The sequence below is a fragment of the Cherax quadricarinatus genome, chromosome 3, assembly GCF_038502225.1.
Source record: "Cherax quadricarinatus isolate ZL_2023a chromosome 3, ASM3850222v1, whole genome shotgun sequence".
NCBI lineage: Eukaryota > Metazoa > Arthropoda > Malacostraca > Decapoda > Parastacidae > Cherax > Cherax quadricarinatus.
This window is the reverse complement of record NC_091294.1, coordinates 15454451-15478838: the sequence shown is the minus strand read 5'-3', so window position 1 is coordinate 15478838 and position 24388 is coordinate 15454451. Positions and strand designations below refer to the sequence as shown.

The 24388-nt window shown below is 40.9% G+C and overlaps 1 protein-coding gene across 5 annotated transcripts in view; it reads left to right on the top strand.

Annotated features, from left to right (window-relative positions):
• LOC128706566 (protein FAM136A) overlaps nt 1-24388 on the top strand; it is a 111416-nt gene that overhangs the window by 17639 nt on the left and 69389 nt on the right. For all 5 annotated transcript variants that reach the window (XR_011392662.1, XM_070090293.1, XM_070090285.1 and 2 more), the window contains exons 2-3: nt 10856-10996; nt 13465-13542. Coding sequence is in view for 4 of the 5 variants with exons in the window: in XM_070090293.1 (XP_069946394.1) it covers nt 10856-10996; nt 13465-13542 (219 nt within the window). In the remaining variant the exon portion in view is untranslated. The remainder of the gene's footprint in view (nt 1-10855; nt 10997-13464; nt 13543-24388) is intronic.

Genomic DNA, 24388 nt, shown 5'->3' with positions numbered 1-24388 from the left:
AAGGTACTTTTAGTCTTTAACCCTTTGACTGTTTCAGGCCCCTCTCTGAAACTGTCATTCTATGTCGCTCAATTTTTGAAAAAAGAAAAATTATTTTTTCTTATGAAATGATAGAGAATCTTTTCCCGATGGTAATGACACCAAAAGTTCGAAATTTGGTCGAAAACTCGTGGAATTATGCTCCCGCGAAGTTAGCGGTCTCGGCGACATATGCGTATCGGCGATTTCGCCGACTTTGAGCCCAATTTTCAGCCAATTCCATTGTTCCAGTTGACCAAACTCATAGCTATTTCTTTAGAACTCCATTTTATCTATCAGCTGAGTACAAGAAACCTCCCATTTACTAATTTGGACTACCCAATATGGTGGTCAGAAATTGGCAATTTCGCCAATTTCATGCAAAATAAAAAAGATGCCAATTTCAAAATAGGGTCCAGAATAAACAAGGTAGACATTCGTGGCACTAAAATAACATATGCTCTGTTCATTACTCACATCTCTAGGCCCCTCTTATATTATTATTGCTTTCTATTTTGATTTTTTATTCATACAAAAAAATACAAAAATTACTGTTATGCAGACGACTGCATTATTGTAAAAATGGTATAAATAATATCAGTGCACTAGTGAAAGAATATTAGACTCCCCAGTTGACGTGTATTGGACGTGTGGTGTGATTTATGTACTCTTGAACATTGGTAAAAATCGAACTTTTCCGCTACTTTGAGCTCAGTTTCAAGGTCGTTTTCATCGTAAAAGTAATGAAAATCATCTCTATTTCTGTAATATGTTTCCCATTTTATCACCTAAGACCATGAAAACGCGAATACAACGATAAATACTATACGAAAATACACCTCGAAGTCGGCGTTTTATTCCAAAAAAACGATCAGTTTTTTTTTTCTCATTACGCAATGTGTGCTGCAGGATTTTTTTTATGTGGTGCACACTGACCACACAGACCCATTCTCTCACATGTGGGCCTACCAGCTTTCTCACTCTTGATTTGAAGCCGCTAGAATTTTATTTTATTTTATTATCACACCGGCCGATTCCCACCAAGGCAGGGTGGCCCGAAAAAGAAAAACTTTCACCATCATTCACTCCATCACTGTCTTGCCAGAAGGGTGCTTTACACTACAGTTTTTAAACTGCAACATTAACACCCCTCCTTCAGAGTGCAGGCACTGTACTTCCCATCTCCAGGACTCAAGTCCGGCCTGCCGGTTTCCCTGAATCCCTTCATAAATGTTACTTTGCTCACACTCCAACAGCACGTCAAGTATTAAAAACCATTTGTCTCCATTCACTCCTATCAAACACGCTCACGCATGCCTGCTGGAAGTCCAAGCCCCTCGCACACAAAACCTCCTTTACCCCCTCCCTCCAACCCTTCCTAGGCCGACCCCTACCCCGCCTTCCTTCCACTACAGACTGATACACTCTTGAGTATATATACGTCAGAAACATTGGCTCGTAAGACGTATTTATACGTCGAAAACAGTCAAAGGGTTAAACCATTCAGAATCTTCTCTATTTCTGTAATATATACAGTGGACCCCCACATACCGTCGGCATCACATAACGTTTAATCCGCATACCGCTCGCTTTTATCGCAAAAATTTTGCCTCGCATACCGCTCAAAAACCCGCTCACCACTGTTCGTCCGAGACGCGTCCAATGTGCGCCCTTAGCCAGCCTCACATGTGCCGCCGGTGGCATTGTTTACCAGCCAGCCTCCGCGGTAACATCCAAGCATACAATCGGAACATTTCGTATTATTAGTGTTTTTGGTGATTTTATCTGCAAAATAAGTGACCATGGGCCCCAAGAAAGCTTCTAGTGCCACCCCTACAGCAATAAGGGTGAGAATTACTATAGAGATGAAGAAAAAGATCATTGATAAGTATAAAAGTGGAGTGCGTGTCTCCGAGCTGGCCAGGTTGTATAATAAACCCCAATCAACCATCGCTACTATTGGTGGTACAGCTGCTGCTGCTGCTGTACCACCATCAGCTGCTGCTGCTGCACTGTCAGCTGCTGCTGCTGCTGTACCACCGTCAGCTGCTGCTGTAGTACCGTCTGCTGCTGCTGTAGCATCGTCTGCTGCTGCTGTAGCACTGTCAGCTGCTGCTGCTGCTGCTGCTGTAGCACTGTCAGCTGCTGCTGCTGCTGCTGCTGCTGCTGTAGCACCGTTGTTGGTGTGGCTTATTGAGAATACCAAGAAACAATTAACCCCAGAGGATTTGCCACCCAGGATAACCCAAAAAAGTCAGTGTCATCGAAGACTGTCTAACTTATTTCCATTGGGGTCCTTAATCTTGTCTCCCAGGATGCAACCCACACCAGTCGACTAACACCCAGGTGAACAGGGAAAAATGCCTGGAACTAGTGCTCATATTGGTGAATTTAAAGCCAGCAAAGGTTGGTTTGAGAGATTTAAGAATCGTAGTGGCATACACAGTGTGATAAGGCCTGTTCTGGAAGAAAATGCCAAACAGGACCTACAGTACTCAGGAGGAAAAGGCACTCCCAGGACACAGTATCTCATCAGTCATTGCTGCATCTTCAATAAAGGTAAGTGTCATTTATTCTTCATTTAGTAGAGTAGTACATGCACAATATATATTGTGCATGTACTACTCTACTATTGTGCATGTATCCTTCTCTTTGTGTGTAGGAAAATGTATATTTCATGTGGTAAAATTTTTTTTTTCATACTTTTGGGTGTCTTGCACAGATTAATTTGATTTCCATTATTTCTTATGGGGAAATTTCATTCGCATACCGATCATTTTGCATAACAATGAGCCCTCTTGCATGGATTAAAGTCGCTATGCGGGGGTCCACTGTATTTCATTCTATCAAATGAAATCAAGAAAACGAGAATACAATCATAAATACCATACGAAAATACACTGCTAAGTGGCTATAAGTGTATTTTTGGGGGTCTGAAATGGATTAAGCAAATTTACATTGAAGAATTGAGAGACTTATGCAACATATGGGAATCTTTATTGAAGAAACGTTTCGCCACACAGTGGCTTCATCAGTCCAATACAAAGTATAAATGGGTAAGGAGAGGAGGAGTTTGAGGTAATCAGTCCCTCAACCTGGAATTGATGTGTTCAGTCCATCACTCTTGTAGGAAGTACAGCATAGAGCCAGAGAGGTGGCTTATATATTGCAGTCAGATGAGTCGAAGCAGGAGGAGGCGGGATCACAGTGGGACCTGCCACTAGTGTAAGTAGGTTGTCGTCCTAATGTTGGACCAGCATTGAAGTCTTTGTACCAAGATCCCATGATGTTGCATAAGTGTCTCAATTCTTCAAGTTGTCGGTTTTCAAAACCATTCATCACTTTTGTCAGACACTGCAACATCATGGGATCTTGGTACAAAGACTTCAACGCTTGTCCAACCTTAGGATGACGACCTACTTACACTAGTGGCAGGTCTCACTGTGATCTCACCTCCTGCTTCGACTCGTCTGACTGCAGTATATAAGCCACCTCTCTGGCTCTATGCTGTACTTCCTACAAGAGTGATGGACTGAACACATCGATTCCAGGTTGAGGGACTAATTACCTCAAACTCCTCCTCTCCTTACCCATTTCTACTTTGTATTGGACTGATGAAGCCACTGTGTGGCGAAGCGTTTCTTTAGTGAAGATTCCCATATGTTGCATAAATGTCTTAATTCTTCAAGTTGTCGGTTTTCAAAACCATTCATCACACAAATTTACATTATTCCTTTTGGGAAAAATTCGGTCTGTACTCAAACAGATTGGCACTCAAACAGCGTTCTGGAACGAATAAAGGTTGAGTACCGAGGTTCCACTGTACTAGGATTAGTCTGCCCAAAATGCCCCAGCATGATAGTGGCTTTCTTTGTAAAATTTACAAAGAAATAAAATCTTTATTTTTTTTGTGTGTCATTCTTCTTAGGAAATCACAACCTGGGTTACTCATTGCACAATCTCATATTATTGCCTCATTTTTTATTGTATGAATTAACCCTTTGGCTGTCGCAAGGCCCAATCCTGAAGTGTCTCCTGGTGTCGCAAAATATTAAAAAAAAAAAAAAATTCTTACGAAAATGTTAAGATTATTTTTCTGATTGTTTTAGTCCAAAAAAAAAAATCCCGTCAGTACATAGCGAGATATAGAGGTGTGAAGTTTGCAGAAAATGAGCCACGTATGGCAACAGCGGCGACTGCTGCTCACCCGGTAAACTTTGGTTTACTTTTATTCAAAGTTTTTTTTTTTTTTTTTCACTATTTGATTTTTTCACATAACTTTTGTGGCCTGTGAGACCAAAGTATGGTGCTATGTTCGTATATACACTCGTTGAATGTAACACAATTATAGCAAAAACACTAGTATCATCATAATGTTTATAAAACTTGTTTACACAAACAATATAAAAAATTGTTTATTACGATTGTCCTATAATATATATACATATGTACAATCACTGGACACTTTTCTAGAACTGCTGCAGCTTGTGGAATTCTTTGAAACATGGGTATAAGCACATTGGTGTTTTACACTCCTCGCACATAAAACTAGTGTCTGCATTTTTGTGGGCGTTTTGTGGTATGTCCACAGACAAAGCACCTCTTCTGAGCATTTTTCTTGAGAGCAGTAGCAGGCATTGGTATGGGGTAGTGATGACCAGGCCTCAGACGAGAGGACATGTGTTGATAATTTCGTGGGCGCTGGTCTATTGCAAGTGTTGTTCCTTGGTACTTGAATATTATTTGTCTGATGACTGACAAAAAAAATTCACCATATTTGGGTTTGTTGTTGGTCTTCAGTTTATACATATTATAAGCATTCAGCATGGAAATGTCAAGAAGATGGCAAAAGAGTTTTATGTACCACTTATAACTCTTGCGAACACAATCAGCAAACCCAATCTGCATGTCACATTTGTCCACTAAGTGCATATTGAGGTTGTAATCCATCACAGCTGCAGGTTTTAGAATGGGTTCATTGGTCTCTCTATTCTGCTTGCCACTGTCTACCATTTCATGTCGGTGAACTGATGTCAACAGTGTGACATCATATTTGTCATGCCACCGAAATGCCATGATGTCATTGGCAGCAAACACCTGAACATCACCTCTACGAGTGCCAGTGTCAAACCTAGGCATATGCTTAAGATTTCCACGCACTGTGCCACACATATCTGTCATGTTCACTCGCAAGAAATCACCGAGTAAAGGGCTTGTGTACCAGTTGTCAGTATATAAAGTATGCCCCTTACCAAGATATGGTTCTATCATTGTTCTAACCATATCACCAGAGATAACCAGTAACTTCCTGGTATCTTGCAATGTTTTACTACCAGTGTACACAATTGTATCCAAAACCAGACCAGTCACTTTTGCAATCACACAGTACAAATAACTTTATACCAAGGCATTTCCTCTTGCTTGGTATATATTGCTTGAATGAGAGTCTTCCTTTGAACAGAATCAAAGACTCATCAATAACAAGCTTCCTGAAGGGATAAAAATACATGCAGCACTTTTGTTTCAGGTACATAAACACATTTCTGATCTTATATAACCTGTCGCTTCTGTCAGGCCTTGTTGTGTCTGAAAAGTGTAGCATACGTAACAGTAGAACAGATATATTCACTGGTATAATGTCACTGAAAGCTGGGGTTGAAATCAGACAGTCTGTCGACCAGTATGTGTTGACACTGTGCTTATACACATGTGGCATAAGCATTATTGTGCCAAACACACCTACACCAGTGTCCTTCCACTGGTGTAGGTGTGATCTCGGTGAAAGAATTGTTTGCCATGGTGTACTCAAAGTACATGTATGTATTGCTTTCCCTGACAATAATGTCCATCAGGGGTTCATCGAAGAACAACTGAAAGCATTCCAGTTCAGTGGTATAGTTCCCAAGTGTACATGATGGCCGTATTCCACTTTGTGTTTCATCGAAGTCATGGGGACTGGGAACGAACTCGTCACCTTGCTGCCAATCCCAGATGCGGTCAGCTGGTGGGTACTGGATATTGAAACGTGGTTGTGGTTGTACAGGTTGTGGTTGTGCAGGTTGTGGTTGTGGATGTTGTGGTTGTAGATGTTGTGGTTGTGGATGTTGTGGTTGTGGATGTTGTGGTTGTGGATGTTGTGGGAGTGTGGGGTTGGGTGAGGCTGGCTGTGGTTGTGAAGAGTCAGCAGCGTCAGTAGTAGCATGGCCCGCTGCTGGTGCCACATGACTTGTGCCACCATCACTATTGCCACCACCATCTGCTGCCTCACTCGCATCATTCCTACCCATTGTAATAATATCATCATCTTCACTATCAGTTTGTGGTGTAGGGCCACGGGATGTGCTTCAAGATTTACTCCTTCCCCTTGGAACAGCATATGGCACACTACCAGAATGCAAGCGACATCGTATATATTGCCGCTTCACTGGGGAATATTCACCCTCACTGTCGCAACTAGAACTGCTTTCAGTAGCTTTAAAATCACTATCACTTTCACTGCTCACATTTGAGTCTTGTACACGGACAAATAGTTTCCTCTTTCATCCTGGTACAGGTGAACGTAAACGAGCCGGCCCAGCACCAGAGGTGGAAGGTCGTGGGTCATCCGAGTTTTCATCACTAATTACGTTATCCTGGGCACTGTTTTTGGTCACACCCACTTGAAAACCACGGAATTCACTTTCATTGACACATCCATTGCTGTTAGAGCTATCACTTGGGAACAAAAGACCTCCAATCCGCCGAGGAGTGAGGTACTTATTACCGCTAGGCATGGTGAAAATGGACTACCAAGATGGTGTTCCCACAATGCACCGCTGAGTCCCAGATTTTTTTTCACAGGGTGCACACCCACCACTCAGACCCATTCTCTCTCGTGTAGGCCTACCAGCCCTCTCCCGCTTGATTTGAAGCCGCTAGAATTTGTGTATAGATACGTCAAACACTGTATCTCGTAAGACGTACAGCAGGGCCCCACTTTACGGCGTTCTGCTAATACGGTCATTTCAAATTATGACCAAAACTCGCTATACGGCTCCCCCCACCTGACTTTCTAATACGGTCACCGCGCCCCACCTTGTTTGTTTACATTCTTCGTGAGCTCAGTAAGCACTAAGTCTCTCCATTTTGTCTGGAAACTCCAAAATTTCAAATGTTTTTAAAAGTTATTTCATATTTTATATATACTCTGATAATTATACTTATGTATACCTGTACTTAAATAAACTTACATACTGTGCTGGCATGCAGGTACACATTAAAATCAGTAAGAGTGTCTTATGTCTCCAGATGTCATATTAGTAATGATAATAATCATCGAGTCTCATTTAAATGTCGTATATTACGTTAAATACACATTTTCATTAATCCATCTATGATATTTTTTCAAAATTATATAATAAACACGATACATAACATAAAAAGATGATAAATACACCCCACAATAGAATAAATAAACATAAATATGAGATGTGGTAGCAGACGACTTGCACAAGTGACGCCATATTAGAAATGCTAATAATAATAATAATAATAATCACCGAGTCTCATTAATGTTGTATATTACGTTAATATACACATTTTCATTAATCCATCCATGATATTTTTTTCAAAATTATATAATAAACACGATACATAACATAAAAAGATGATAAATACACCCCACAATAGAATAAATAAACAAATATGAGATGTGGTAGCCAGATAACTTGTACAAGTGATGCCAAGAATAACATTTTCTCTAATCTAAAATAAGAGAAAATGTGTTACTGGGGGTAACTGTAGAAAATTATTCCTTTCGTATGTATGTAAGTTTATTCAGGTATACACAAGTACAGTTACATAGATTATCATACATAACAACATATGTGTAGAGAACCTAGGATAACCCAAAAAAGTCAGAGTGACTTATTTCCATTGCCTTCACTCAGAGCATCATTTCTTCTCAAAATGATGTTACATGAGAATGGGAGTGTTCTTCTTTATTTATTCTACCGTATCAATGTAGAGACAACCTGTACACAATGTAACTTGTACACAAACCAGACGTGTACACTTTGTTTACAAAACTTACCTTCGCCTGGTTTGTTTACATAACTCTGCGCCTGTCCTCTCTCATGCACTCATTCTTTCTCTCTCTCATTTATTCGTTTTATCTCATTTACTTACTCCTGACCCTACATTAAGACTACAAATATTTTAAGGTAAGTAATGAGTGAACTGTATATACATTTTATCGCTCTGGGATGCTTAAATGTAATGGAATATTATGTGTAGGTGGGTTGGCCTGGTATGGTAGCCCGGCTGACTACCATACATACCACACTTGATTTTTTACAATAAATACTTCTCATCTCACCCTATATTTTAAGGTAAGTAATGAGTGAACTGTATATACATTTTATCGCTCTGGGATGCTTAAATATCATAGAATAGTATGTGTGGGTGGGGTGGCCTGGTATGGTAGCCTGGCTGACTACCATACATACCACACTTGATTTCTTACAATAAATACTACTTGTCTCACCCTAGATTAAGACTATAAATATTTTAAGGTAAGTAATGAGTGCACTATGTGTGTATTGTACTTTTTTATTGTTTTTTGATGCCTGGTTCTATTGCTAACTTAATATATGTTAGTGTAAACTTGTTACCTAGTGTTTGTATGCATTTGTAAGTGGAAAAAAAGGGTGTTCCACTTTACGGCGGTAGCCTGGAACCTAACCAGCCGTATAAGTGGGGCCTTCCTGTATATATATGACCGAAACGGTCAAGGGGTTAATGCCTCATTCAGTCCACAGGCTCATCCTATCTCCATCATGCATGCACTACTATCAAGCTTATCTAGTATCTCAATTTTCTTCAAAACATTAAGACTTTCATGCTTATACTTTTTCTTTGCACTTCCAGGATCTCTTATTTCTTCTGGGTCCCAAGGTTACTATCCAGACACAGGATGGGATGGTGAAAACATCAAAAATTTATTTACTAACACAGGCTTAGTGTGATACTGGACATGTACAATTGGAGAACGGAGAGACGGGAGGTTGTGTACATTTAGTAGATCTCCCCATAAGAACTGTGGCTCGTTTGTAAGTTCACCGAAAGACAGAGGGGAATAAACCTGCAGCATCCCATTTTTCCCCTGCATTTACTTCTTATTAAATGATATATGGCATTTTCAAAAAAAATGTCACAATTTTTCAAGTGTTAACACAAAAAAAAGTAATAGATTCTGTGTTAACTGAGGTTCTACCATATATACACATTCAGGCAGGTTATGTTCTGGACTATTGCTGTAAACTTCCAAAGGCATATAAAAGAATGTTAATGTGTTTACACTATATATTAAATGAGCAATAGAGCTAGACCTAAAAAAATGCATGTACATTATGCACATTACTTACCTTAAAATACAGTGGTCCCCCGACCTGCGATATTAATCCGTTCTTGAGAGCCCATCGTAAGGCGAAATGATCGTAGGTTGAATTAATTTTCCCCATAAGAAATAATGGAAATCAAATTAATCCATGCAAGACACCCAAAAGTATGAAAAAAAAAAATTTACCACGTGAAATATACGTTTTCTACTTTACTAAGTGAAGAATAAATAACACTTACCTTTATCGAAGATGCAGCAATGACTGATGAGACACTGTCCTGGGAGTGCCTTTTCCTCCTGAGTACTGTAGGTCCTGTTTGGCATTTTCTTCCAGAACAGGCCTTATCACACCGTGTATGCCACTACGATTCTTAAATCTTTCAAACCAACCTTTGCTGGCCTTAAATACACAAATATGAGCACTAGTTCCAGGCATTTTTTACTGTTCACCTGGGTGTTAGTCGACTGGTGTGGGTCGCATCCTGGGAGACAAGATTAAGGACCCCAATGGAAATAAGTTAGGCAGTCCTTGATGACACTCTGACTTTTTTGGGTTATCCTGGGTGGCTAACCCTCTGGGGTTAATTGTTTCTCGGTATTCTCGATAAGCCACACCAACAACGGTGCTACAGCAGCAGCTGACAGTGCTACAGCAGCAGCAGCAGCTGATGGTGCTACAGCAGCAGCTGATGGTGCTGCAGCAGCAGCTGATGGTGCTACAGCAGCAGCTGATGGTGCTACAGCAGCAGCTGACGGTGCTACAGCAGCAGCAGCAGCAGCTGACGGTGCTACAGCAGCAGCAGCAGCTGATGGTGCTACAGCAGGAGCAACAGCTGACGGTGTTACAGCAGCAGCAGCTGATGATGCTACAGCAGCAGCTGCAGTTGACGGTGCTTCAGCGGCAGTAGCAGCTGACTGTGGTACTATCGTATTTCAATAATATTTCTCACCCTTTTTACCACAGGGTTGGCACTAGAAGCTTTCTTTGGGCTCATGGTGGCTTATTTAGCAGTTAGAAGCACTAAAAACACTGGAATAATACAAAATATTCCAAATGTATGTTTGGGAGTGACCACTCTGGCTTGTAAACATTGGCACACTAACTGAAGGCAGGCCAGCTGAGGCACGCTTGGGCGGACAGACATGTGGACGCATACCGGACGAATGCTGTAGGTTGAGTTTTTCAACGTACGTCGGGGTCAAATTTTTATGTTGAAAAGCACCGTAGGTCGGTTTTAACATAGGTTGAGGACATCGTACGTCGAGGGTCCACTGTATTTTTGTCCTTGGCTTATAGTAAGTGGTGATTATATTTATTGTAGGAAGTCCAAATAAATGAAGAATGGGTATAATTGAAAATGCTGTATTAGCAAAATGCTGTTAAGTGGAGCCCTCCTGTGTACATTTACACAGCATTGATACTATAATCAGAGAAATTTACCTATATTCTGTTTCCAGAGGGCAATGCACCTATGTGCAGCAGTGTGTTGCGAGAAGACGGAGAATTCTGTTGACCAAGTACACCGGTGCATCGAGAGCTGCTCCACCCCTCTCACTCAGGCTCAGAGCTTTGTGCAGAATGAGTTATCACAGTTCCAAGTAAGACTAGCACTTCTTTTTTTTTTTTTTTTTTTTTTTTTTTTTATCTTGAGCCTTCTTTCTGCCCTCTATTTCTGTTCTCTATCTTTCTCTTTGAATCTCCATCTTGTCTCTACCCTGCTCAGTCTGTATCTTGTTTTTTCTTTCCTATTTTCTTTTTCTTCTTTGTCTCTAATACAGTGGACCCCCGGATTACATAATTAATCCGTTCCAGAGAGCGACTTATCCCGAATCTGACTTGTTCCGAATTAATTTTCCCCATGAGAAATAATGGAAATCCAATTAATCCGTTTCAGACACCCAAAATTATTAAAAAAACAAGTTTTCTACATAAAATATACATTTACCTACACAGAAAACAATGATACATGTAGAATAAAACAATAATAACATCACACTTACCTTTATTGAAGACATGGTGATGTATGGAAGACAAGAAAAGGGGAGAGGATGGAGGAGTTTACAACTGTTTGGAAGGAGAATCCCCTTCCATAGACTTCAGGTACCAAGTCTTTATCCTGGGTTACTTCCCTTCTTTGTTTTTTAATGCCACTAGGACCAGCTTGAGTCACTGGACCCCTGTCGTTCAAAAAAGCGTTCCAGTGAGGTCTGTTTCTGGCGTATGTTAGGAATTGTGTTGGGAGACAGGACAAGATAGTCCTTCAATATGTGACTAATATCAGCTCTACGGCTTATTTATCTTACACAATTCATCTAATATGACATAATAAATAATATTAATAACAGAAACATGATATATACTCTAGAATGCAATAAGATCACCCTAGACTAAATGCTCAATACTCAGTACTCGCATACTCAATACGTATTCCCATATCATAATTTCAACAATTACTTTCGAACCTTTTATCCATTGTCAACAGGAATATAATTGAATCATTGTTTCACAAAAAGTATTTTTGAATATATGAATATATCTTTTTATTATTTTTTTATTATCACACTGGCCGATTCCCACCAAGGCAGGGTGGCCCGAAAAAGAAAAACTTTCACCATCATTCACTCCATCACTGTCTTGACAGAAGGGTGCTTTACACTACAGTTTTTAAACTGCAACATTAACACCCCTCCTTCTTTTATCTTATATAAATTAGATTCACTTATAATTAATAATCTACTGTACAACTATGATATAATTCTTAGTGTTAAGTAGTCAGTAATCCAATGATGTTAAGTTGGCCCATAATGCATAGGCATAATAGAGGCTCTCTTTGCATTGCAACCCATTATTGTAAATACATAATTTCAAAGTACTATTTGCAACGACATAAATAAATAAATAAAATTTCAGAATATGCAAAACAACCACTATGAAAAAATAGTGAAATTCCAAGTGCTTTTGTGACTTATCACATTATCAAGGAACTATAAAAGTAATACATCAAAGGAACGCATATAAAGGGTCTAGACCACTCACCATCACATCCCCACAAAGCAACACCTGACGTGCGATGACACTCGACTCCAATGTATTATTAAATTCTTCCTAAATTTTATTAATTATAAATGGAAGTAATTTATATAAACCAAAGGAAATATTCATATTATTTTTAAAACTGCTTTTTATGAAATAAGATTCAGTTACATTCATGTCGACCATGGACTTGCTTGATACAACTTTCTCAACTTTTTGAAAATCAATTGGATGGTTAAAATCTCTCGCATGAATAAATAGAGCATTGGAATCTTGTCCAGTTCTAGTGCTATATTTGTTGTTTTAATCTTAGTTTGAAACTTTTACCAGTTTGACCGTAATAAACTTTATTGCAAATTTTACAAGGAATCTTATAGACACATCTGTTAGCATTTTGGAGGGAATTCTTTATTGAAAGTTTTTCTACTGTATCAAGATTTTTAAATACAACTTTGATAATAAAAGTCTTAAGAAGAGAAGGTATATCAATCAAGTTTTCATGGTAAGGGAGAACCAACATATTTTTAGTTGAATAAGGTTGGTTGTCCCTTTTTGGATTGTAAAAAGTATTTCTAGCAATTTTAAAAGATTTATCAATTATGTTTCTTGGGTATTTCAGATACCCAAGGTTTTCTGTAAATTTAAAATTTATAGAAAACCTACAAATAACTGTTCCTATGTGCACTATTATTCTTCACATCAAGATAGTTAAACTGTCTGTTTTCTCATCAGTGTTTTTGAGAGTTTTGCATATTTGTAGTCCAGAGTTCATAGATGAAGAAATATCCAAAATTTATGAAATAGCTAATGATCTGAAATACCCAAGAAACATAATTTATCAATTATGTTTCTTGGGTATTTCAGATCATTAACTATTTCATAAATTTTGGATATTTCTTCAATAAAGGTAATTTATCAATTATGTTTCAAACTTTCATGCTTAGTCACCTTAAATTGTTGATAAAGAGGGGATTGAGATTGGCATAGCAAGAAAAATCATTCTGACTTCAATCTCATAAGGATAATTTTTCAGGAACGACTACAACGATGTGTAATGACTTGTCAAGATAGGGTGAGAGACCAGGTCACTGCAGATACCTCGGAGGCTCAGGTTTGTCAGAAAGTATATTATTATTTTGATGTTCTCTAACCCTTTAACTGTCCAAACGTAGATCTACGTTCTTACTACTAGCGCTCCAACCGTAGGTCTACATTTTATTTTTCCTGCCTCCAAATTTGGCACGATTGGCCTGAGATTCCTGGTCAGCATAGAATGGGTCTTAACACTCAGTGTGTGCAGTATTAAAAAATCTGGGACCACTTAGTACCTTGTAGGAGCACCAGTTCAATTGAGCACCAGCTAGAGCAAACAGTGTGGCAAACACCAGGGATTCACTTATGTCATGTTGTATTAACACTCCCCTTTTAAGAGAAAAGTGATGTTGACCCCGAGTTTAGTGGCTTTGAGATGGATGTGGTCACAAGTGGTCACGGAAATATCAGAAACCTTGATAATAACCCATGTGCAACATCCTTTCAATTTTGGTACCACTGGTTGTTGTCCTGCCAGAATGTCATATAACCTATCCCCTAAGTAAAAAACAATTCTAGAATGAGCAATACGTGTTCAGCAGGCTGGCTGGGCGGCACCTGGGTGGCTGGCTGATTAGTTGTCTGTCTCAGTCTGTCTATCTGTATCTATCTCTATCTCTTTCTCTGTCTTTGTCTCTGTTTCACAGGTACACATAAATACAATTATACCGTGTGAATTACCCAGGATAACCCAAAAAATCCAGACAGTGCTATACTGTGCTTGTAGATTTAACCCTTGGAGGGTCGGTCATACTAGTATGCCATTGCAGCCAGGGTCATTCAAGTACAGTGGACCCCTGCATACCGTACGCATCACATAACGTTCAATCCGCATACCGCTCGCTTTTATCGCAAAAATTTTGCCTCGCATACCGCTCAAAAACCCGCTCACCGCTGTTCGTCCGAGACGCGTCCAATGTGCTCCCTTAGCCAGCCTCACATGTGCCGCCGGTGGCATTGTTTACCAGCCAGCCTCCGCGGTAACATCCAAGCATACAATCGGAACATTTCGTATTATTACAGTGTTTTTGGTGATTTTATCTGCAAAATAAGTGACCATGGGCCCCAAGAAAGCTTCTAGTGCCAACCCTACAGCAATAAGGGTGAGAATTACTATAGAGATGAAGAAAAAGATCATTCATAAGTATAAAAGTGGAGTGCGTGTCTCCGAGCTGGCCAGGTTGTATAATAAACCCCAATCAACCATCGCTACTATTGGTGGTACAGCTGCTGCTGCTGCTGCACTGTCAGCTGCTGCTGCTGCTGTACCACCGTCAGCTGCTGCTATAGTACCGTCTGCTGCTGCTGTAGCACTGTCAGCTGCTGCTGCTGCACTGTCAGCTGCTGCTGTACCACTGTCAGCTGCTGCTGTAGTACCGTCTGCTGCTGCTGTAGCATCGTCTGCTGCTGCTGTAGCACTGTCAGCTGCTGCTGCTGCACTGTCAGCTGCCTCTGCTGCTGTACCACCATCAGCTGCTGCTGTAGTACCGTCTGCTGCTGCTGTAGCATTGTCTGCTGCTGCTGTAGCACTGTCAGCTGCTGCTGCTGCACTGTCAGCTGCTGCTGCTGCTGTACCACCGTCAGCTGCTGCTGTAGTACCGTCTGCTGCTGCTGTAGCATCGTCTGCTGCTGCTGTAGCACTGTCAGCTGCTGCTGCTGCTGTAGCACTGTCAGCTGCTGCTGCTGCTGCTGCTGTAGCACCGTTGTTGGTGTGGCTTATTGAGAATACCAAGAAACAATTAACCCCAGAGGATTTGCCACCCAGGATAACCCAAAAAAGTCAGTGTCATCGAAGACTGTCTAACTTATTTCCATTGGGGTCCTTAATCTTGTCTCCCAGGATGCAACCCACACCAGTCGACTAACACCCAGGTGAACAGGGAAAAATGCCTGGAACTAGTGCTCATATTGGTGAATTTAAAGCCAGCAAAGGTTGGTTTGAGAGATTTAAGAATTGTAGTGGCATACACAGTGTGATAAGGCCTGTTCTGGAAGAAAATGCCAAACAGGACCTACAGTACTCAGGAGGAAAAGGCACTCCCAGGACACAGTGTCTCATCAGTCATTGCTGCATCTTCAATAAAGGTAAGTGTCATTTATTCTTCATTTAGTAGAGTAGTACATGCACAATATATATTGTGCATGTACTACTCTACTATTGTGCATGTATCCTTCTCTTTGTGTGTAGGAAAATGTATATTTCATGTGGTAAAAATTTTTTTTTCATACTTTTGGGTGTCTTGCACGGATTAATTTGATTTCCATTATTTCTTATGGGGAAAATTCATTTGCATACCGATCATTTTGCATAACAATGAGCCCTCTTGCACGGATTAAAGTCGCTATGCGGGGGTCCACTGTATTAGTACGCGTACATTCTAGCGCCTTCAAATCGAGCGGGAGAAAGCTGGTAGGCCTACGTGTGAGAGAATGGGTCTGCGTGGTCAGTGTGTGTGGATGGAAAAAATTCGGGCACCCAGTGGAGCATTGTGGGAATGCCATTTTATTTCACATTGTCCACCATGCCTTGCGGTAAGAAACTCCTCACTCCTTGACAATTTGGGACTCTCTTGTTCCCAAGTGACAGTTCAAATATAGATGGAAGTGTCAGTGAAGATGATTCCCAGGGTTTTGGGGAGTTTGTGACCGAGAAGAAGAATAGTGGTAATGGTGATGAAAATCCAGATGACCCCCAACCTTCCACATCTGGTGCTGGGCCATCTTGTTCACATTTAGTTACACCAGAACGAAAGAGGAAACTCGTATTTTCCAGTGCTGAGGACACAGATGTGAGCAGTGGTGATGATAGTGATAGTGAATATGAGCTCCAAGCTTTTGAAAACAGTTCCAGTAGCGAAAGTGAAGCAGAATAATCTCCAGTGAAGCGTCAATATATACGACGTTACATGCGCTCTGGTAGTGTGTCATATGCTGTTCCAAGGGTAACAAGTACATCTCGGAGTGCATCTCATGGCTGTACAACAGGAACAGATAGTGAAAATGAAGATGATATTGTTACAATGGGGATAAAAAATGTGCAGGCATCAGAAGATGGTGGTGGTGCCAGCCATGAGGCACCAGCAGCAGCCCATGCTGTTACTCACGCCACTGAGTCGGCTCAGCTACAACAAAGATGACCTTCATCCACCCACCCACCACACCAACCTCCACAACTACAACCTCCACAACCACCTGTCAGTATCCAGTACCCACCAGCAGACTGCACCTGGGATTGGCAGGAAGCTGTCAATTTTGTTCCCAATCCCCATCAATTTGATGAAACTCAGAGGACTACGGCCATCTTGTACACTTGGGAACAATGCCACAGAACTGGAATGTTTCGAGTTATTCTTTGACAAACCTCTGGTGGAAATTGTCAGGGAAAGCAACAGATACTCCGAGTACACCATTGCGAACACAATTCTTTCACCAAGATCACGGCTACACCACTGGAAGGAGACAACTGTAGCTGAGACGTATCTTTTGTTTGCCACAATAATGCTTATGCCACATGTGTCTAAGCACAGTGTCAAATCATACTGGTCAACAGACCGCCTCATTGCAGCCCCAGCTTTCAATGATATATATAAGCACAGTGTCAAATCATACTGGTCAACAGACCGCCTCATTGCAGCCCCAGCTTTCAATGATATAATACCAGTGAATCGATTTATGCTCCTGTTAAGTATGCTATACTTCTCTGACAAAACCAGGCCTGACAGAAAAGACAGGTTATATAAGATTAGAAATATGTTTATGTATCTGAAACAGAAATTCATTATGTATTTTTATCCCTTCAGGAAGCTTGTTATTGATGAGTCTTTGATTTTGTTCAAAGGCAGACTTGTCATTCAAGCAGTATATACCAAGCAAGAGGAAATGCTTTGGTATAAAGTTATCTGTAGTGTGTGGTTGCTACAGTGGTCTTGTATTGGATATTATTGTGTACACTGGAAGTAATACATTGCAAGATACCAGGAAGTTATTGGGTATCTCTGGTGATGTGGTTAGAACAATGATGGAACCATATCTTGGTAATGGGCATATATTATATACTATAACTGGTACACAAGCCCTTTACTCGGTGATTTTTTGTGAGTGAATATGACAGATATACTCACCTAGTTGTACTCACCTAGTTGAGGTTGCGGGGGTCGAGTCCGAGCTCCTGGCCCCGCCTCTTCACTGATCGCTACTAGGTCACTCTCCCTGAGCCGTGAGCTTTATCATACCTCTGCTTAAAGCTATGTATGGATCCTGCCTCCACTACATCGCTTCCCAAACTATTCCACTTACTGACTACTCTGTGGCTGAAGAAATACTTCCTAACATCCCTGTGATTCATCTGTGTCTTCAGCTTCCAACTGTGTCCCCTTGTTACTGTGTCCAATCTCTGGAACATCCTGTCTTTGTCCACCTTGTCAATTCCTCTCAGTATTTTGTATGTCGTTATCATGTCCCCCCTATCTCTCCTGTCCTCCAGTGTCGTCAGGTTGATTTCCCTTAACCTCTCCTCGTAGGACATACCTCTTAGCTCTGGGACTAGTCTTGTTGCAAACCTTTGCACTTTCTCTAGTTTCTTCACGTGCTTGGCTAGGTGTGGGTTCCAAACTGGTGCCGCATACTCCAATATGGGCCTAACATACATGGTGTACAGGGTCCTGAATGATTCCTTATTAAGATGTCGGAATGCTGTTCTGAGGTTTGCTAGGCGCCCATATGCTGCAGCAGTTATTTGGTTGATGTGCGCTTCAGGAGATGTGCCTGGTGTTATACTCACCCCAAGATCTTTTTCCTTGAGTGAGGTTTGTAGTCTCTGACCCCCTAGACTGTACTCCGTCTGCAGCCTTCTTTGCCCTTCCCCAATCTTCATGACTTTGCACTTGGTGGGATTGAGCTCCAGGAGCCAATTGCTGGACCAGGTCTGCAGCCTGTCCAGGTCCCTTTGTAGTTCTGCCTGGTCTTCGATCGAGTGAATTCTTCTCATCAACTTCACGTCATCTGCAAACAGGGACACCTCAGAGTCTATTCCTTCCGTCATGTCGTTCACAAATACCAGAAACAGCACTGGTCCTAGGACTGACCCCTGCGGGACCCCGCTGGTCACAGGTGCCCACTCTGACACCTCGCCACGTACCATGACTCGCTGCTGTCTTCCTGACAAGTATTCCCTGATCCATTGTAGTGCCTTCCCTGTTATCCCTGCTTGGTCCTCCAGTTTTTGCACCAATCTCTTGTGTGGAACTGTGTCAAACGCCTTCTTGCAGTCCAAGAAAATGCAATCCACCCACCCCTCTCTCTCTTGTCTTACTGCTGTCACCATGTCATAGAACTCCAGTAGGTTTGTGACACAGGATTTCCCGTCCCTGTGTGTGGCACAGTGCGTGGAAATCGTAAACATATGCCCAGGTTCGACGCTGGCACTCGTAGAGGTGAGGTGCAGGCATTTGCTGCCAATGACATCATGGCATTTCGGTGGCATGACAAACAAGATGTCACACTGTTGTCATCAGTTCACTGAAACGAAATGACAGACACTGGCAGGCAGCATAGAGAGACCAATAAACCCATTCTAAAACCTGCAGCTGTGATGGACTACACCCTCAATATGTGCTCAGTGGACAAATGTAATATGCAAATTGGGTTTGCTGATTGTGTTCGCAAGAGTTATAAGTGGTACATAAAACTCCTTTTTCATCTTGTGAGCATTTCCATGCTGAATGCTTATAATGTGTATTAGTTGAAGACCAGAAACAAATCACCATACGGTCAATTTTGTTTGTCTATCATCAGACAGATATTATTCAAGTATTAAGTAACAACACCTGCAATAGAACATCGCCTGCGAACAGATCATCAACTACCCTCTCGTCTGAGGCATGGTGATCACTTTCTGATACAACTGCCTGCTACTGCTTTGAAGAAAAAGGCTCAGAAGAGGTGTTTTATCTGTGTACATACAAAAAAACGCCGACAAAAGCGCAGATACTTGTTTTATGTGTGAGGAGTGTGAAACACCATTGTGCATGACACCAGACCACTACCCAACCTTTCTCATAACTAATCTGGGCAAACTGCCACAAGACATCACTTCAGTAACGTTCAGACTACATAACGAGACAGCAGTTAACAACTTTATAGCAGCTATGAATAACATCGATTGGCAAAATGAGCTCGAAACATATACAGATATGAATGAATGTATAAAGAATTTTCTATAAAAAGCCCAAAGCCTCTATAACAAACATTGCCCCAAAAAAACTAAACAGATCACAGCAGAGACTGAATAATCCCTGGCTAACACCAAGCATCCTCAAATCCATTAACACAAAGCACAAATATGAAAAACAGTATAGAATGGGTCAAATAACTAGAGAACAGTCTAAACATTACTCGTCAGCACTTACCAGCCTGAGAAAAAGATCTAAAAATTGTATTATGAAAATAGACTACATAACATCAAAGGTGATATGAAAAAAACTGGAAAACTCTATCTGAAATTCTTAGAAATAAAAAGTTATCCAAAAACAAAACAGTCAAACTAACAAAATCAGATGAACCCCTACTCACACCTACTGAAACAGCAAACAGACTCAATGTTTTCTTCTCCACCATAGGTAAAAATCTAGTGAACAAAATACCAAGCGTAAACACCCGTCCATCAGACTACCTCATAGGTACCTACCCAAATACGTACGCTATTCCTAGCTCCAACCAACCCCATAGAAGTTACACTTACCATAAACACCCTTAAAAACAAGGCAGGAGACATAAACAGCTTGCCTGCTTTTATGTACAAAAAAGCTTCTCAAGTATTGTCACCAATTATTGCAACACTCTTTAACAAATCCATTGAATCAGCTACCTTCTCAACAATCCTCAAAATAGCGAGGGTCACTCTGATCCACAAAGGAGGTGACCAAGCTGACTTGAATAACTATAGACCAATACCTAATTTACCACTGCTCTCTAAAATCTTTGAAAAATTAATGCATAGACAGATCTGTTCCTACCTTGTCTCACACAACATATTAAACCCTTGTCAGTTTGGATTCAGGAATAATAAAAGCACGAATGATGCTATCGTACACATGCTAGAACTAATATATACCGCACTTGAAAAGAAAAGTCGCGCTGGGCATTTTCATTGATTTACGTAAAGCTTTCGAAACAGTCGACCATGAACTGCTGTACTCCAAATTAACGCACTATGGTATCAGAGGCCACCCCCTCAACTACCTAAAATCATACCTTAGTAACAGAACTCAATATGTGTATGCAAATGATGCAAACTCTTTCACCCAACCAATCACAGTAGGAGTCCCACAAGGAAGCGTCCTTGGACCACTCCTCTTTCTCGTCTACACCAATGATCTACCGAATGCATCACAGCTACTCAAACCCATATTATTTGCAGATGACACTACATATGTCTTTTCCCACCAGAACACGGTCATACTAGCAAACACAGTCAATGCCGAATTGCAGAAAATATCTGCCGGGATGATGACTAATAAACTTACCCTGAATACTGATAAAACCTATTTCATTCAGTTTGGAAACAAAGCTGCAAATGATCCGATTAACATAACACTAAATGGATCATCAGTCACAAGACTCACAGAGGGAAAATACCTAGGTATCCACCTTGACAGTAGCCTTAAGTTCCGGACACACATACAACAAATCACCAAGAAAATCTCCAAGACTGTAGGCATACTATCAAAGATAAGGTACTACGTTCCACAATCAGCTCTCCTGGCACTGTACCATTCACTCATATACCCTTATCTTACATATGGAATTTGTGCATTGGGATCAACAGCATCCAATCGCCTAAAACCCCTCATAACCCAGCAAAAGGCAGCAGTAAGAATGATAATGAATTCCCACTCTAGCCAGCACACTCCACCAATTTTCAAAAGTCTGAATTTGCTCACCATTAAGAACATCCATACTTATTCATGTGCCTACTACATACACAGAACAATACACGCAAATATAAACCCTCCACTCAAACTTCTCCTCACCAACTTAAACAGGACACATGACTACAACACAAGACACAGATTTTTTTTTGATATACCTCGTGTCCTTATCACACTGTGTAAAAACTCGATGCACATAAAGGGCCCTAAAATATGGAATTCATTACCAGAAGATATTAAAGTAACCCAGATGAAAATCAGTTAAAGACTTCTTAAAAGCCACTTAACCCGTAGACGGTCCACATTCCTCACCGGCAATATGTGACAAAGCCTACAGATCAGCCTTGGTTTGGCTTTTGTTGTAGAGAGGCTGCTACTGCTAAGTACAAGGCATGGCGAAGGTATAAGAGACATCCTACCACCTATAACAGGAACTTGCACAGGCAAGCCTGTAAGCATATGGGTGTCATTGAAAAGTGGGCCAAAACCTGGTGGTCCCTGGTCAAGGACAGACAAGGTTATCTGCCTGATGAACTCATTCCACCTCTAAATCGGCAGGATGGGACCACCTCTACTAGCAGTTGAGAGAAAGCGGACCTCTTTGCTGAACACTTTGCCACTAAAATGCAAGTTCCTGCAAGGACTGTCAAAACTGTCAGTTGTGACAATAAGGTAGGAAGAGGTGCACTTCCTTCTTAAATTGCTTGACCAAGAAAAGGCTGTGGGCCGAGACAAGTTGAGCCCAAGAAGATGTGCAGACCAACTAGCAGCACCTCTAACTCGCATCTTTCAGCACTGCCTAGTATAGTGTAAATGGCCCCCTCTCTGGAAAGAGGCAAATGTAGTCCCTGTTCACAAAAAGAAGAGCAGAGCAGAAATCAGCCACTACAGACCATTGTCAGTCCTGTCAATCACTGGCAAGCTCCTTGAGACAATAATCTCAAGACAAATGACAGTTTTTTTTGACTACCACTCACTACTTTGTGATCGTTAATATGGCTTAAGGAAAGGTTACTCCGCTGCTGATCTGTTGTTAAACCTCTCTACTAAGTGGCACCAGTCACTGGAAGAATCCAAAGTCAGCTGTGTGGTAGCACTGGACATTGCTGGTTCTTTCGACCGAGTGTGGCACCAGGGCCTCTTAGCAAAACTGCAAGCTCTGGGAATTGCAGGCTCTGTGCTATGTCTCCTCAGTGATTACCTTCATGGTAGATCTCTAAGGGTATTTCTCAATGGAACAGAATCAGCAAGACATCCTATCGGGGCAAGTGTTCCACAAGGAAGTGTTCTGGGACCATTGTTATGAAATGTCTACTTCATTGACCTTCATCTCATCCCAGAATCCCATGCATATGCAGATGACTGTGTTCAAGAGTAAACACATGATGTCACCGTCCAATACCTGTCTGAATAGCCATTCTAATATGCAGTCATGGATGGGTTTACATTATTTATACTGTAGTTTAATAGCAAATAATGAACAAACAAAACACTCACCACACAGTGGTGGGAGGGTTAGCTGCCAGTTGTGGGGGGTCGGAGGGAGGGTAGTAGGGACTCGCAGTGGTGGAGGCAGTGGTATTTAATAACATTCATGTTATTAAGGCATAACGTATGTATTTAGTACAATTTACGACGTTTTCATGTACTTTATGATTGTTCATGGTTGGACAAGTTAAGGAAGCAGCATTGTATTATATTTCCCTACAATATATTGGGGCACCAAACATTCATGGTTTTTCAACATTCATGAGGCTCTTGATCCCCTAACCCTCGCGAATGTTGAGGGAGACCTGTATTCCATGTTTCTATGTTATTAATGTTGTTTATTATGTCATATTAGTTGAATTGTGATAGTTAAATAAGCCGTAGAGTTGATATTAGTGTCATATTCTCCAACAATAAACTTGCCATCCCTCCCTCACACAGACAAGTCTCCAATAAGAACATAAGAAAGGAGGAACACTGCAGTAGGCCTGCTGGCCCATACTAGGCCGGTCCTTCACAAATCCAACCCACTAACAGAACAAATGCTACCCAAGCAATAAACTCAGGTGCAAGTCTGACTCAAATCCAACCCCTCTCACTCGTGTATTTTTTTTTTTTTTTTTTTTTTTTTTTTTTAACAAGTTGGTCGTCTCCCACTGAGGCAGGGTGACCCAAAAAAGAAAGAAAATCCCCAAAAAGAAAATACTTTCATCATCATTCAACACTTTCACCGCACTCACACATTATCACTGCTTTTGCAGAGGTGCTCAGAATACAACAGTTTAGAAGCATATACGTATAAAGATACACAACATATCCCTCCAAACTGCCAATATCGTGTATTTATCCAACCTAAATTTGAAACTACCCAGTGCTTTAGCTTTGATCACCCTACTAGGCAGATCGTTCCACTCATCAACTACCCCTATTACCAATGTTCATTTATACATTTTATTAGTGTTTTACATTTATTTGGCATATTTTTCTGCATGTAAATCTATATTTATGCTAGGGAAGTGACCCCTGAAGTGACCTAGAGTCCTTATGGAGGGGGATTCCCCTTCCAAACAATAACCTCTCTTCCCTCTCTCCTCCTCCTCCCTGTCTTCCATTCATCAACAGCCTTCAATAAAGGTAACTGTCATGTTGAATGTTCATTCTTTTGCACATTTAAATCTATATTTTAGGTAAAAAAAAAATGTTATTGATACTTCTGGGTGCCTGAAAAGAATTAATTGGATTTAAGTTATTTCTTATGGGGAAAATTGATTCGAAAATCGTCTATTTCGATAATAGTCCCACTTCCAGGAACGGATTAAGGACGATAATTGAGGGACCACTGTATATATATCAGGTTTCTATGTTATTTATATTGTTTATTATGTCATATTAGATGAAGTGAGATAGATAAATAAGCAGTAGAGTTGATATTAGCGAAATTATTGAAGC